The sequence below is a fragment of the Cyphomyrmex costatus genome, unplaced genomic scaffold (genome assembly GCF_001594065.2).
Source record: "Cyphomyrmex costatus isolate MS0001 unplaced genomic scaffold, Ccosl1.0 scaffold666, whole genome shotgun sequence".
NCBI classification, from domain to species: Eukaryota; Metazoa; Arthropoda; class Insecta; order Hymenoptera; family Formicidae; genus Cyphomyrmex; species Cyphomyrmex costatus.
In genome coordinates, this window is record NW_017280229.1 from 1 (window position 1) to 14,450 (window position 14,450).

General features: G+C 31.5%; 1 protein-coding gene across 1 annotated transcript; it reads right to left on the reverse strand.

Moving 5' to 3' along the window:
• Nucleotides 1-4,375: 4,375 nt before the first annotated feature.
• On the reverse strand, nucleotides 4,376-14,040 carry Reg-5 (Rhythmically expressed gene 5). The gene is made up of 4 exons (XM_018547596.1): nucleotides 13,918-14,040; nucleotides 8,388-8,559; nucleotides 8,125-8,214; nucleotides 4,376-4,964 (listed from the first exon to the last, which is right to left on the reverse strand). Exons 1-4 carry the CDS (start codon nucleotides 14,038-14,040, stop codon nucleotides 4,552-4,554), a joined length of 798 nt encoding a protein of 265 aa, XP_018403098.1. The 3' UTR covers nucleotides 4,376-4,551.
• Nucleotides 14,041-14,450: the final 410 nt, after the last annotated feature.

The window sequence follows — 14,450 nt, forward strand, 5'->3', positions numbered from 1 at the left end:
GTTATAAAATTTGAAATATGATATAGGTATATAGTATACCACACGCTACCAAGTGGTAGCACAAGCCGAAATCTAGCAGCTCTGAATGGAATAACTGTTCGGTTTATCGGTTGGCCAGGTGAGTCGGGTGAGCGGGCGAACTGCGACCCGCGTCCGCCCTCCCACATCAAAACGACCCCCAAGGTTGCTTACACTAACCGTCTAATATTAATACGTTAAAATATTAATTAATGTACGCGATTACAAAATAATAAAAATAATTTATTCGTTACATTTTTAATGTTGTCCGATAAATACAATTTATTACACACAGCTCATGTATACCTTAGATATATATTTCAATTACGTTACAATAAGTGATTATTAGTTTGCAATAACTTTTTATTACACGAAAAAAAACGTTACTATTTTTAATAAAGAATTATAATAAATAACTTCTGACTTATTTCTTAATTAATATTTTAAATAATTTTCCAGCACTTTATTCACGTATTTCTTTTAGTTTTTAGTTTTAGTCAGAAATCGGGGTCGTATATATTTAAACCTATTTTATTTAAAATATGTATTTTAAATGAGAAAATAGATCAGTGTGTTTAGCATTTATGATCCCAAAAAACTTTTTCCGATGTATTTCTTATTTAATATTTAAGTAAGTTTTATTTATAAGTAATATTTAAGTAAGACTTTTGTAAATCTAAAGTACGGGCGAGTTTTTTAATACGTCGATTGTTCAATCGTATTATGCGCAAATGCAACTTTTAAGGTACAAAATGACATCTGCGTATAATGCAATTGATCAATCGATGAATTAAATAACTCGTACTATATATACGACGTTTCGTATTATCTAATATATTTATCGCAAAATACGTTTTAAATCGAAATATGAAGGAGAGCGGCACGAGGAGATACTTGCCTGTACGAGCCTCGGCAGTTGAATGACTGCGAGAAGACAGGGTCACTGCGAGTAAACATGACACGCCGCCCGCGCTGCCCGTCGCGTTGAAAACAAACCCCAAGGCCACTTTCCACTCGTCTAACTGTCGAAATATTAACGCATATTACGAAGTACATAAAATGATATTTAATTGTCATTTTTAATTCTTTCCGATGAATAGGCTTTATTCCACGGTTTTTGTTTTATTTCTTAGATTCGTTACGTGCATTCTTAACTCATGAAAACTAAACTGCTAAGTTCTGAGAAAAAATCCATATAATTTTATTCTTCGTCGAAATATTAGATCGTATTCTTTTAACGTCATATAAATTGTTAAGTTATTAATGTAATAATATACAAAACCAAGTCATATTTTTTAAAAATAAAGTTATTTAAAATATATATTTTTAATATAGAAAATAAAAAAGAGTTATCATTTAGATAAAATATAAAGGACATACGTATTATTCAAAATAAGTCATATTAGTTAGGAGTCGGTCATATTTAAAATAACTTTATTTTAAATATGTATTTTAAGTAAAAAAATGAAACAGTTATTTAATATTTATTATTATAAAAAATTTCCAAACTTACTTCTTATATAATAATTTAAATAAGATTTTAGAATTTAAAGTACAACCTTTCGCGTTATTTAACATTTGTTGTAAATATGTTTTAAAAAAAAATATGATGCAGCGAGCATTTCTGACCTATCTGTACGAGCTTCGGTAAGAGAATGACATCGCGACATTTCGCATCGTCCTCCCTTTAATTTAGTATTATTCACTAATTCAGTTTATTTTTCGTTTCTTTGCGAGTTCAAGCTTGGACATCACGGACCGGATCCGACCCGCGGGCCGCCAGTTACGAATCCCTGCTTTATATGAATAGACAATAAAATTATAATATTGCACTGTACGGTGCAAACATGTAGAAAGATTACATGCTAATCGAAATATATTTAATTCTTTATAATACATACAATTTTGCTTGTCATAAAATAAAAAAAAATTACGTAAACGTAAGTATATAAAATTAGTAATATTTGTAATTTTGTAAAATTAGTAATTTTGTAGTCTTGTGTGCTTTTAGTTATTTTTATGTACTCTTTTTTCTTAAATCAATTTCTTTTAATTGTATACTTTTAATCAATAAATAATTTTATATAAAAAATTAAGATTATTTTTAAAAATATTTGTCGAAAATGTATATGAATTTTCATAGGCCTTTGTAGATTTTAGTACATTATGTACATTGAACTAATCTCCACTACAAATTGGTTGTATAAATCTGTTTATTTTTCAAAGTTATTAGCGTGTTCTAAACGAGGCACTACAAGAAAGTCGGTATACACATAATCTTTATAATGTACTTTATTTAATACATCTTTTATATTATATTATTACTTTTTTGTGTTTCATACAAGAACATTGAACGAATAGATAAATTATAAAACTGTTTTAATGTGTAAATTAATCGTAATATGTATATCTACTAATATTATAATATATTGGTTTCATAATATACGTTTTTATACAATTTTCAAAGTAAAAAGACAATAAAATGAAATGAAACTTCTCTCTATAATCATCTTTCTAGTCATTTCATTTATTCTAATGAATATTTGAGATAACTATCTTTTTTCATGTAATATTTATTACTATATAAAATATATCACCACAAGATCTAAAATAATATTATGTTAAATCTATATCCGCAGTGTTTTCGTATACATATATAGTCTTAATAATTTATTCATTCATACACACATATGCATTCATATGACATGCACACCATACACACATTTGCCATAATATATGTATGTGTAGAATTTGTAGTCTAAATTAATAAAAGGAATTGTGAAAAGTTATGATAATAGATATTTAACCATTTGACTTATTAATTTAAAATATTGTTCTGAAAATATAAAAAATAAAAGCAAGGTTGACCATTTCAATTTTTAGATAAAATGCTGATTTAAATAGACAAACTATTATAATGTTTTAAAATAATGTACACCAAAATGATAATTATAAAATAATAAAATGTTTAAGTTTATAGCAGCAGCATATCAAAAAATAATTGTAGCAACATTTTATCATCTTTGAACAGTTAAGTACAAAGAATTTTTCTATTATATTAAATTTCTTGCAATAAGTGTGTTTCACGTGTGTGGTGTGTATATGCATATGTGAATATTTATACATATATTATGTGCATCGCGTTATTTTTACTTTATCACATTATAGTCTCATTAATCTCGCCTTTCGAATATATGTATATTACATGTCTAGATTTTATCACACTTTAGTTCTATATCTTATTGACATGTACTTAATAGTTAATAGTGGCAAATGTCTCAAATATTTACAAAACGAAAATGAGTACGTATAGATATAATAATCAATAGTAATCGTCACGTAAAAATACATAATGTAGATTTATTTTAAATATGCTATTATTTGCTTACGCAAACGATTTGCGTGAAAATTCAACAGATGTAATTCATTGAGTATTACAGTCTAAATACAAATATATATATTTGTGCAGTTGGTTATAGAAATTTTCGAAAGCAATAAATTTTAGCAAACTGGTTATTATACGTTAAAACGAATGATTTATGTGATATTCAACGATTATTGACGATATTGAGATAATATATACAAAATATAGTATTTTTCAGCGAGGTACATTAGTTCCTTTTTGCGACGTAACAGCGCATATATGTTAAAGACAAATAATACATAATGTATTCAATTTATAAAATATAGGAAAATTATATGATAAATTGCTGTTTTGTGTGTTAAAAGAGAGAAGAATAGCAAAACAAATTTAAATAATACACTTGTGATGTTTTAAATACATTAACAGAAGATTTAAGGTTTTAGTTGCTCCATATTCACAACCTGAGATAATTAACATACTTTTATCAATATTTTTTCCCGACATTGTCCATGTGAGCCATGACAATCACATTGAGTATTAAATAAATACTACATATAATAAATGAATGAAATTAAATAAATGGAACTCAAATGATATTCATGGTCGGATTATATGAGTGTTATTGAGACTGCGTACGAATATATACATGTATTCCTGTCGGCACTTGTATGTTAGGAATCTAATTACCGACCAATCGTCAAGTTTCCAATTTATGCTATTCGAGATAATTGATGAACCATGAATTCTTCCAATTTACGCGGTTTAAATCGTGAACTCTTATCTCATACAAAGTTCCTCAGTCATATTTCGCGCTCAGTCCAACAAAAATATTCAACAGTGCAGAAATTCCGAAAAACAGCGTACGACGATCTCTTTTTCGTACATATCGCACAACGGCAATATCAAATTATTAAATTAGAATGCACAATGAATTAGTAATTATAGCTGATTATCATTACGTTGTCCATAACGCGACCGCAAGTGGTACCGCTTATATTTTTAACTTTCCTCGAGTATTTTTTATGTCTGTGATAGTAGACGTGGCTATTGTCACCTGTCTTTCCGCAGGATCTTGATGGCGATTTATTTTTCGAAAACTCTCATTATCACGAAGCGGTGCATTCGCTCCGCGAGAAGTATCTCGTATTGCATAGAAGAGAGGCATCTTCTCAGTAGTAATGCATTCTGCGTTCGTTCAATGCATCCCTAAACATTGTTCTTTCATAGGGCAGCGGATGGTGAAGACGAGTTGCTTGCGATCGCCGATAGTTCTTATCATCGGCGATGAAGGACATCCTTCTCTTTAGCATCGACGGCTCGATCGTGCGTTTCCCGTAGAACTTGCTGCCGCTCTTAGCTTCGATCTCTTCAATGGATGGCAAACGGGAATATTTAAGCTCGTCTGCGTCCTCGTCCTTCGGCAATGGGCGCTTCTGGTCCTCCGGAACCGGTCGACCGTCCGGGTAGACCCGTATCACCATTGGTCCCGACAGATATGGACTGCTCGACTCTGATGACTGAATGTAATCTCCGCTCGCCACGGTCTCCTCACCGAGGCCGTTCGTCTCACTACCGCTGCTCGCTGCAAGAAAAAAAAAGAAAGAGATAGAATTAAACAAATGCGCCGACGTGACTTCAAAATTGATGTCGGTTTATAGTCGCCGAAGATTAAGTAACAGGCTCATTATACAAGCGCGATAGATACCGGGAAGTACATGTGTCTTCGAAGCGAAATCCTTGTCCGTACTTCATTAAGATTCACTCGTTAAAGCTGTGCGAGCGTACCAAACAAATTTCTTAGTCACGATGATTTATTACGCAGTTGTTAAATTACACTATTAAATTTATAATGTCAAATTATATCAAATGTCAATTTGAGTTTTTAAGTAATTTCTATAAGTCGCTACTGTTCGTACTTAATATGTCATTAATTTAATTAAAACAAAAGGTGTAAACAATTTAACTTAAGAAATGTATTAAATTAAGTTTAGTTTATTATTTACCAAGAGTATACGTTATATGAACGTTGCTTACTTTGAAACCACAGAAGCAAATTGATTTACATTTTGACATAAGTACATATGTATAAGTTGAAAATACACTTTCCATTTAGTCGACACAAGTGTCCCAAGTCTCCCAAGTCGACACAAGTGTCGTTCTATCTTTGTTACTCAATGTCAAGAAATGAATTTGAGAAGCGTACATTGTTATTTAGTTCAAGGAATTGAGTTTTGCTATTGTTCCTTTGATATTTAATAATATCTGTGCGTTAAACTGTAAAAATCGGATTTGTATACTTGAGATCAATTGCAATATCTTTGACAATTGCTACAGAATCAGATTCTTAATTCATTGTCGAGTTTTTAATATTTTGTGAAGTAAAATTTGTATATGTATTAAATTATTATAGTATTAAAACTTTAGCACATCGCATGTGATTATATTATACGTATAATATTTTAGAAAGTTGTCTCCTATTACAACTATAATAACAATTATCGATTTCCGAGAGCAGACTTTCTTGGATCTTATCTTCGCTATCGGTTTTTAGTCGTGGGCGTTTTCATTTTGGTATGGTATGGTAGAAAAAGAGCGGTACTGCGTGTTCCGATCCATGAAAGGAGAACAAGATAGATACATTTGTAATTCTTCGCAGGCGAAGATCATTTTGGATCAACGGCCCCTATTTTATCGTCCCGCACACGTGGTTGTTTCTGGAGGTCTGTACGGCCTCCGCATTATGATAATTTAAAATCCAATATCTGTACGTCAGTTCGTGCTCTCTTCGCTTCCGACAGCTAGTTGAATGCCGTCAATTTGTAGGCTACAAGGACTCCGCGAGGTAGACGTGTAGGAATTTGCCCTCGCGATGGATGAGTGCTATGTGTACATATTTGCGTGTGTATCTTCGGCCAGCGAAAGAAGAGCTGTACAGTTATAAATTTCTCTATCGTGAAATGTACAACATAATTGCCTCTGATTTCATGAAAAACTGATGATGTATAACGGTAAGAACATCGTGTTTTCTTGCTGTTCTCTCCCGTTAAACGGGATCGATGGACAGTGTACAGAAGTCCCTTTTCTATTTCGCTAGATTTCTAACACGATAATTGATCGGTAAACGCCTGAAATCACGGGCGTGCAACGCTTGCGGCTTTCATCGCGTGTCGATGCATCATTAGCGTACGCATGTATATATGGGCCAACAGAGAAAATGTGAAAGCTATCGTAGTGCGCCCCCGCGCTGGGACTCTCATCGTAGACATTGAGAAAAGTGACCTCCTTTCGCGATCTGTCCACTATCTATCAAACGCTCGTTACGTGTGAAGATTGTCACACAGATTGTTGAATGATGAATTAACAAAAATTTTCTAAAAATATTTCTCCAAAATTTATTTTCCTTATACGTGTGAATTAGATTATGTTTATGAGATATTTAATATCGAAATTATTATAATATTACTGTTAACAATGTAAAACTGTAATTTCGGTAACTATTATTTAGATTAAAAAGTTGCAATCAACTTGAACTGTTTTAAACAGATTTATTCTTATCGGTCCTATTTCTTAACATATTATATATTGTTAAACTGTTTTATATTTTTTAAATTAAAGAAGCAGGATGTTTTTAAGAACCTACATCTACTTATTTGTGTGTTAAAATTTAATAAATCCCCAACTATAAACGTTTCATCAATTCAAGTATTTTAACATACGAATAGTACAGGTTTTTAAAAGAATCCTTCTTTATTTATTTATATTTTTTAAAATCATTATTACTGTTACTCTTAACTTTAAATTTAAGAATTATCTGCTTTTTAATTATTTTTATCGAAAAAAGTTTAAATTTGATGAATGAGCCCTCGTGATTTGATTTGTAACCAAATGTAATACGACTCCAATAATGTCAAAAATGGAGAATCAGTTCGGATCGATGCAATGGACTGTATGATTTTTTCCTTTTTTTTTTTCAAAAAAAAGGGAGAAAGTGCACGTGATCAATGACAATCAGTAAAGATTTGTTGTTTATCGGGCGCAATATCGTTAAGGGAGAAAAAAAGACTTTCTAGCAGCACAAGCGCGAACACGAGCGGGATCGAAACCGCGACTAAAACTTTCTCGAGATACATGTTTCCGTCTGCAAGACCGCGATCGCGGAGAGATCCCCGAAACAAGGAAGAGGCAAATTTGCGAAATGTTTTTTCGAATAAGCTAACGTGGAGTGCATTTCCTTTTATCGTATTATCTTATTAGTAGCATGTACACAACTAAACATGCAACTAAAGCTTTGCAATTTTTATAAGATATGCGGTTAAGAAAAAAATATACCTACTGCGCACTAAATGGTGATTTTTTAAAAATTTTATTAAAATTTTATGTTTTCTTTAATTATTAAAAAATCATATAAGATTGAAATATAGACATTAGATGAAGTAATAAATATATATAGATAAACTAATTTTTTTTATTATTTTTAACCAAATGATAAATAAATCGTCCAGCAAGATTTTTATTTTAATATCCTAGCTTATACTCTGTTCCTCAAACTTCATTGACTTTTTTGTTCTATGAATAGCCATTTTATTTTTCATTTCTATACCACACAACATTTTAATCTCCACAGATATCTCTAAAGACTACAGTAGCTAATAATGTTTTATGCTGCATAGTTTCATATTTAAACTGATTATTATCGAAAAATAAAAGAGCAATTATTTCGATAATTTCTCTCGTGCACTTACCTAAGTCAGGTACGGTCGTGAAGTAAGAGTCATCGGCTTCGTGGCTGATTCTTGATGCGAATCTGTTGCTTCCCACCATGGCGTGCCAAACTAAAAACAGGACATTACAGTAGCTTGAGTACGAGGTCGCGTAAAGTGTCAAGGCCGGCATCGCGATTCATTTATATATTTACTCGATCGAATAAACATGAAATCTCTTCTACGATATATAGCCGAATAAACACGAAACCTCTTCTCAACATATTACAAGAACGTTTCCTTACTCATTTCTTTCGCGCCACGTTGATAGGGGTCCAACCTGTCGAGAACGTTGTCGTCCATACTGGCGAGGCTTCGTATGCCGGTTACGAGCAGGTTCTTATTGCAATCCGGCCTCGAGGAATCAACGCAAAACCGTGCCACTTGTTTGCTGAATAGTCCGTACAGGTGACTCATCTAAAACGAGAAAGGAGCAGGTCTATTTAGAGCGCATGCGATGGCCATTGATCCCATACGTTTGCGGAGAGCAAATGCGCGACACGTCGATTCACTTCGTGAGAAGAATGATGTAAAAGAATGAAAGCACGCGGCGCTTCCTCGATAGTTTATCTTTGACAGGACGTCACTTGCGTTCTTTAATGTCAGAGTCCATAATAAGGTGAACCATATCGCACGCGCGGCATTCTGGCCGCGTTCGGTGAAACTCGGCAATATGTAACGCTGGCGACGGAACCAACAGTTAAAATCGACAAATATGTATGCACAATACGACGTCCTGTACATCACGTATCAAGTTGCGCGATACCGTCGTCTTTTCGCCGATACAAATCGCACCAGTCGCGAGAAACGGTCGCCGTTCTTGCGCCGGCGGTGACGATAACGAGAACGATGTCCACACAGCAGAGTCCTTCTGCGGCTCGGTCCGATGACGCTCACATCCGATCTTAGAATTTCTAATGAAACAAATCTTCTGTAACGACGTTCTCATATCCCGCGGCCGTCTTTTTTCGATCCTATCGGCATATTATTCGTAGGTCGCGCGCACGCATTTCGACACTTCTTGGCGAGCCCACGTTTCTTGTAGTCTTTACAAATTAAATGACTCAATTCATCTATGGTATTTATACTTTTGACACATTTATGGTTAAAAAGAATTTATAAGATACGTTAAGAAAAAATATACCAAATTTTAATACAGATTTGTTTTCAATAGCACTAACTAAACATTTACTTATAGTAAATAAATATTTACTCAATACAAAAATAATAGTTAAATCAAATTGATGATTCTCATTTCAAATAAATATATCTTCATATTTAGTAAATATTTTTTATTAGTGTTATTCAAATATTTATTATATGATATGTTTTAACAACTTTTTCAATTTTTTAATATGTTTTATGCCGATATTCACAGTCGATTCTAAGACCATCTTAAGTACCGTTAAAATATGAATTAATCACAGACCGGTATTTATAGTTGACTCTTATATTTAAGATCATTTCAAGTACTGTTTTAAAATATTATGCATCAATTAGAGAGAACTTTATTAGAATCTTAAGACATTAATTGAGACAGTCTCAAAATAAGAATAGCTTATGAATAAAAAGTTTCTTAAATAATTTTATAGTAATTAATTATAAATGTGATTATATTTAATTCCTCTATTATGTACACATAAATTGGTATATATTAAATATTTAAGAAAGTAAACTAAAAGTAAAAAAACGGAGAAAAGAACAATAATGTAGCGTCCTTTATCTCGTCTTTCTTGTAATGCAATTACTGTTACAGATTAATATACCTTAGGTATGTGGTCAGTGATAAATTATTGTCCCGTTTCCGCTGCGATTTCCGGAAACTAAGAGAAAGCGGAGATGAGCGGGATTCTAGCTATACGCGAATTAGCGCGGAAAGACAATGACTACATATGTTGTTACGCTAGAGATACGCTCTTACATTTGGAAACAGCAATATTTGTATTTCACGTCCATCAAATCATCAAGCTAATTATAGAAAAGCATACATGTATAATTAAATCACATATTATTTTTAAAAACTGTTTAAAATTTAAACATTTAAAGTCTTAATAATTGAAAAGAAAAAGAAAAAAAATTACTTCAACTTTGAATAAGTCTCAACAAATGTTCTTGATATACTTACACTACTATTTGATGAAATTTGAAAATGTAAATTTAAAATACATGAGAAAAAAATACATATTTTAATTACAAACATTTGTTTTAAGTCACTCGAAATTTACATATTTGCAAATAATTTCAGTTAGTTTAATTTTAAATAGATTTCATCAATTTTAAATAGATATTTATTGTCAGCACAATTTGATTAAAAATATTACACTACATCTTTTTTATTTATGGTGCGACATGTTTTTACTCTGTTATTTTATGCTGAAATCGAATTTTAATCCGTACATTGACCCGAGCTCCATCGAGAAACTGATCCTAGATACGCTGCACTGTTCTTGAACTTCAACTCGGCACTTACTCGTACGATCGCTTTTACTTGCTTCAGGAGTATTACATGCACACATTTAATCCGGTATATACAGCCGCGAAATACCGTGTGCATAGCCTTGGCCAAGAGTACGAAGCACTTTCAATGACTGACGGTAATTCAACCTTAGACGGCGTTCGCTAATTAAGGTTCTACACACACTGCATTCTATTTTTAACTTTAGAGCATGCAATTTGCGATAAATATCACTGAATAAAAATAAATTCAAAGAAATTAAAATTGTACGTATTCTTTATATTAATTTATAATTAAAAGATCGTATATATATATATTTTTTTTTTTTCCAATTCGATAGTTCAGTAAACATTAGAAATAAATATCAATCATAAATATTAAGTTCTGATATATATAGAATTTTAATTGATATATGACCTCCTATACATTCATTGCATTGTGAGATGAGAATCCATGCCATTATCGTGTCATGGTGACGATTAACAGTCAGTGTAATTATTTTCCCGGTAGCAGATCGTCATAATCGCGATAATCTTTAGATTTTTACAATTGTCCGTCGTTAGTTAATGCTGCACTAAAGACATTTCGTGGGAAACAGGGCTTTGAGATAAAGAATACGATCCGAGTGTAAAATCGCAACCATCCGGCTATTGATTGATAACATCGAGTAGTTCGAGATTAAAACGAAGCTCCTGATTTCCACAACTCCACCGAACGTGTTATTCGCACGAGACTACTCGCATTGTCGGATGATAGTTACAAACAAATATTAGATTGTTGTAGTGGTTCGGTATTTGTCGAAGAAAGTTAAAACAAATTACATAATTTTAAAATAACTATCTCTCTCTCTCTCTCTCTCTCTCTCTCTCTCTCTCTCTCTCTCTTTCTCTTTTTTTCTCTTCTTTTATCAATTAAAATAATACATTTCTAATAATAAGGCTTCAGAGAAAGAAAAATAAATAAAAAATGCAAACCAATATAAATCGATACAGTATGTAAAACTTGTGTTAATAATTAACAATTACAGACGTTTTGATGACAATTTTGGTTATCTTCGACAATGAAATGATAACAGATTTAAATATTGAGCATTACATTAAATTTCTATATAAATTGTAAACGAGGCGCTTTTATAGAACCGGAGATATGTCGCGAATATAAAGCCAGAAGTAATCATCCATGGATAAAATCTTCAATCGTTTATTATATTTGGAAAATATATTTCTTTATATTTTGTCGGATATTAAAATTAAAATATATAATATTAAAATACATAATAAAATATCTCAGTTCTATTTATAAACTACTTAAAAAGCTTATTTATTATAATTTTTATTATGATTTATTTATCATTCTTATAATATGAGATTATATAAGATAAAATCAAAATACACGCATAACGCTTATTTCGAGAACTCTGTTAATAAAAAATGTCAAAACAAATGAATGTATTTATCATTTTTAGAATCATAAATAAATGTAAGATAAAGGAGTTACTGCTTAGTAAGAAACTCGGGATATAGCGGAATCACAACATTACGTATCCTTAATTATATATAAGCAACTAAGATCCAGCTAGACTATATAATAGGCTTCGTATTCGTATTAGTTATATCGTTACATTAACGGTCCTTTAATATTTAATATTGTTTCTTAATTCAATTATTTCAATTAAAATAACTTACTCCTGTTAAAAAAAATTTCTCTTTTTCTCTTTGAAAATTAAGAATTACTTTTTGTTTAAAAATCTGAAATCATTAATTTTATTTTATATATATATCATATCTAATAGACTAAACAATATTATAATATTTATTTTTTAAAATGTTTAAAACAATCAAAACTTATAAACTTTTAAATAAAATATCACCATTAAGTGTAAAAAGTGTAAAAATTGTCATTCACAAATTCGTAAATAATTTATAACACATGAGAAAAATGAGAATAGAATAAACTTAAAAAAAGTTAAATAAATTATTCCAATATACCGTTTCGTCAAATTTTGGGATATCAAAAATTTTAAATAATCGAGAGAGAGAGAGAGAGAGAGAGAGAGAGAGAGTACATATATATTTATATTAAAATAAACTCAGACAAATCAATCTTGATTATTCCTTGTGTAAGAGAGTAAGCAATAAAATACAAAAAAGTACAAAGTAATAAAATCAGTCACCTTTTTAAAAAAATCCTAATCAAATTATTATAAATGTTTTCAACGAATACATGAAATTCTAAGATGTTCATCGAACTCATGTTAAATTTATAAATAGATATCCAAGCTTATTAACTCGTCACTGAGAAATTCGTGCAAGTACAATACAATTGCAATCGCAGCAACACCGAATACGCCCAACATGTGATTCAGATGCAACACACTTACACTCGATTGTTTGGTGAAAGTCCACTGAATAGTTGTTATCACGAATGAGAGATGTTTGCAACATCTCTCATTCGTGATTTCATGCGAAACTATAAGTGAAAGAGATTTAGCGGCTACAATTTTGGAGATAAAAGTTGGATGGATGGAAATAAAGTTACGGCGAAAAATAAGTATTTTTACGCTTATCTTTATTTTTTAAATAATTTGCAAAGAAAAGAGACGTCGTAACTGAGTTTTTTTTTTGCTATACTAGTACAAATGAGAATACAATACATAAATCTGACGAGAACAGCGGTAATATCTTTCTTTTTTATGTAAAATTTTATTCTCAAGAAAACAGAATGTATTAGTAATTTTTACACACTATATAATTATAAGTGTTTTCTTTCTTATATCTTTTTTCACGCATCTCTGTGTACTCTTTATATTTCTACATTCACAAAATCTATAAATAATTAATAAATTTGAAATAGTTTGTGTTCACTTATATTATACGAGTATACACTTACTTATTAAACAAATTATATTAAATTAATATAAATTATTTTTCATATTTGTCATATAAAAATAAAAACAAAATTGTACAATTTCGGAGCAATGTTCATCAGTTAAAATCAGTCAGTATCGTCAATGCATTCTAATAAGATTTTCTTGTTTGAAAAGATTTGCGGACTCTTACTTGAAAGTTTTGAATATTTTAAAATAATTAGATATAGTTCTCTATTTAAAGTAATTAAAAAATTAAATAACTTTAACAAAATCAGTGACTTCACTTAAAGCAATGCTTTAAAGTACTCAGTAGCTTCACTTAAAGCATGAGTGCTTTGAAATGCTCAGTAGCTTCACTTAAAGCAGAATTTAAAAACCGATAAATCTCTTATGTCAAACTAATAGTATCAGCATAATTAGCAGAATTGACAAAGAAATAATCCGTACTCACTTTCTCATCTCTCGAAAGAAATTCCCACATCGGTATTGCCGAGCCGGTGACTCGCATCATCACGCAGCATCCTAGTAGAATGCAAATAGCGATCTTCGCGATGGAAATCCCGCTGATCATCATTATGCTTGTTCTCCTCCCTTTTCGCTTTCCGTCCGTTCCTCACGTCGCGACACTCGCTTCACGCCGGCACGTGCGATTACAGGTACAATTGTCGCCGTCACGATAAACAATCAATAACAAGCTCAATCTCGTTCTCGTCACAGGATCGTGCTGCGATCGATCGTCTCGTGTATACTGAGTCTCTATCTCGTTTGCCATTTCGTTTTATGTTGCCTCGCACATCCAGTGGCGACCACGCGCCTCCGAGTGCCCCCACTTTGTCCATCTATCCGGATTTCGTACATACGTCAGTACAAGGAGCAGAGTCCACGGGATCCGGAACGTATTTACGCGCTCTAGGAAATCACGCTGACGCGACGCAAATATGCGAAGAGTGCGAAAAAAAAAAAAAAGAAGGCATTCCTTAATTT

Excerpts from the sequence above, each read along its gene's own strand:
- Reg-5 (XM_018547596.1), bottom strand. The coding sequence starts at position 14,040 with ATGATGATCAGCGGGATTTCCATCGCGAAGATCGCTATTTGCATTCTA. Across the intron at positions 8,215-8,387 it reads ACGTGGCGCGAAAGAAATGA|TTTGGCACGCCATGGTGGGA; the intron begins GTAAGGAAACGT and ends TCCTGTTTTTAG. Across the intron at positions 4,965-8,124 it reads CACGACCGTACCTGACTTAG|CGAGCAGCGGTAGTGAGACG; the intron begins GTAAGTGCACGA and ends TTTTTCTTGCAG.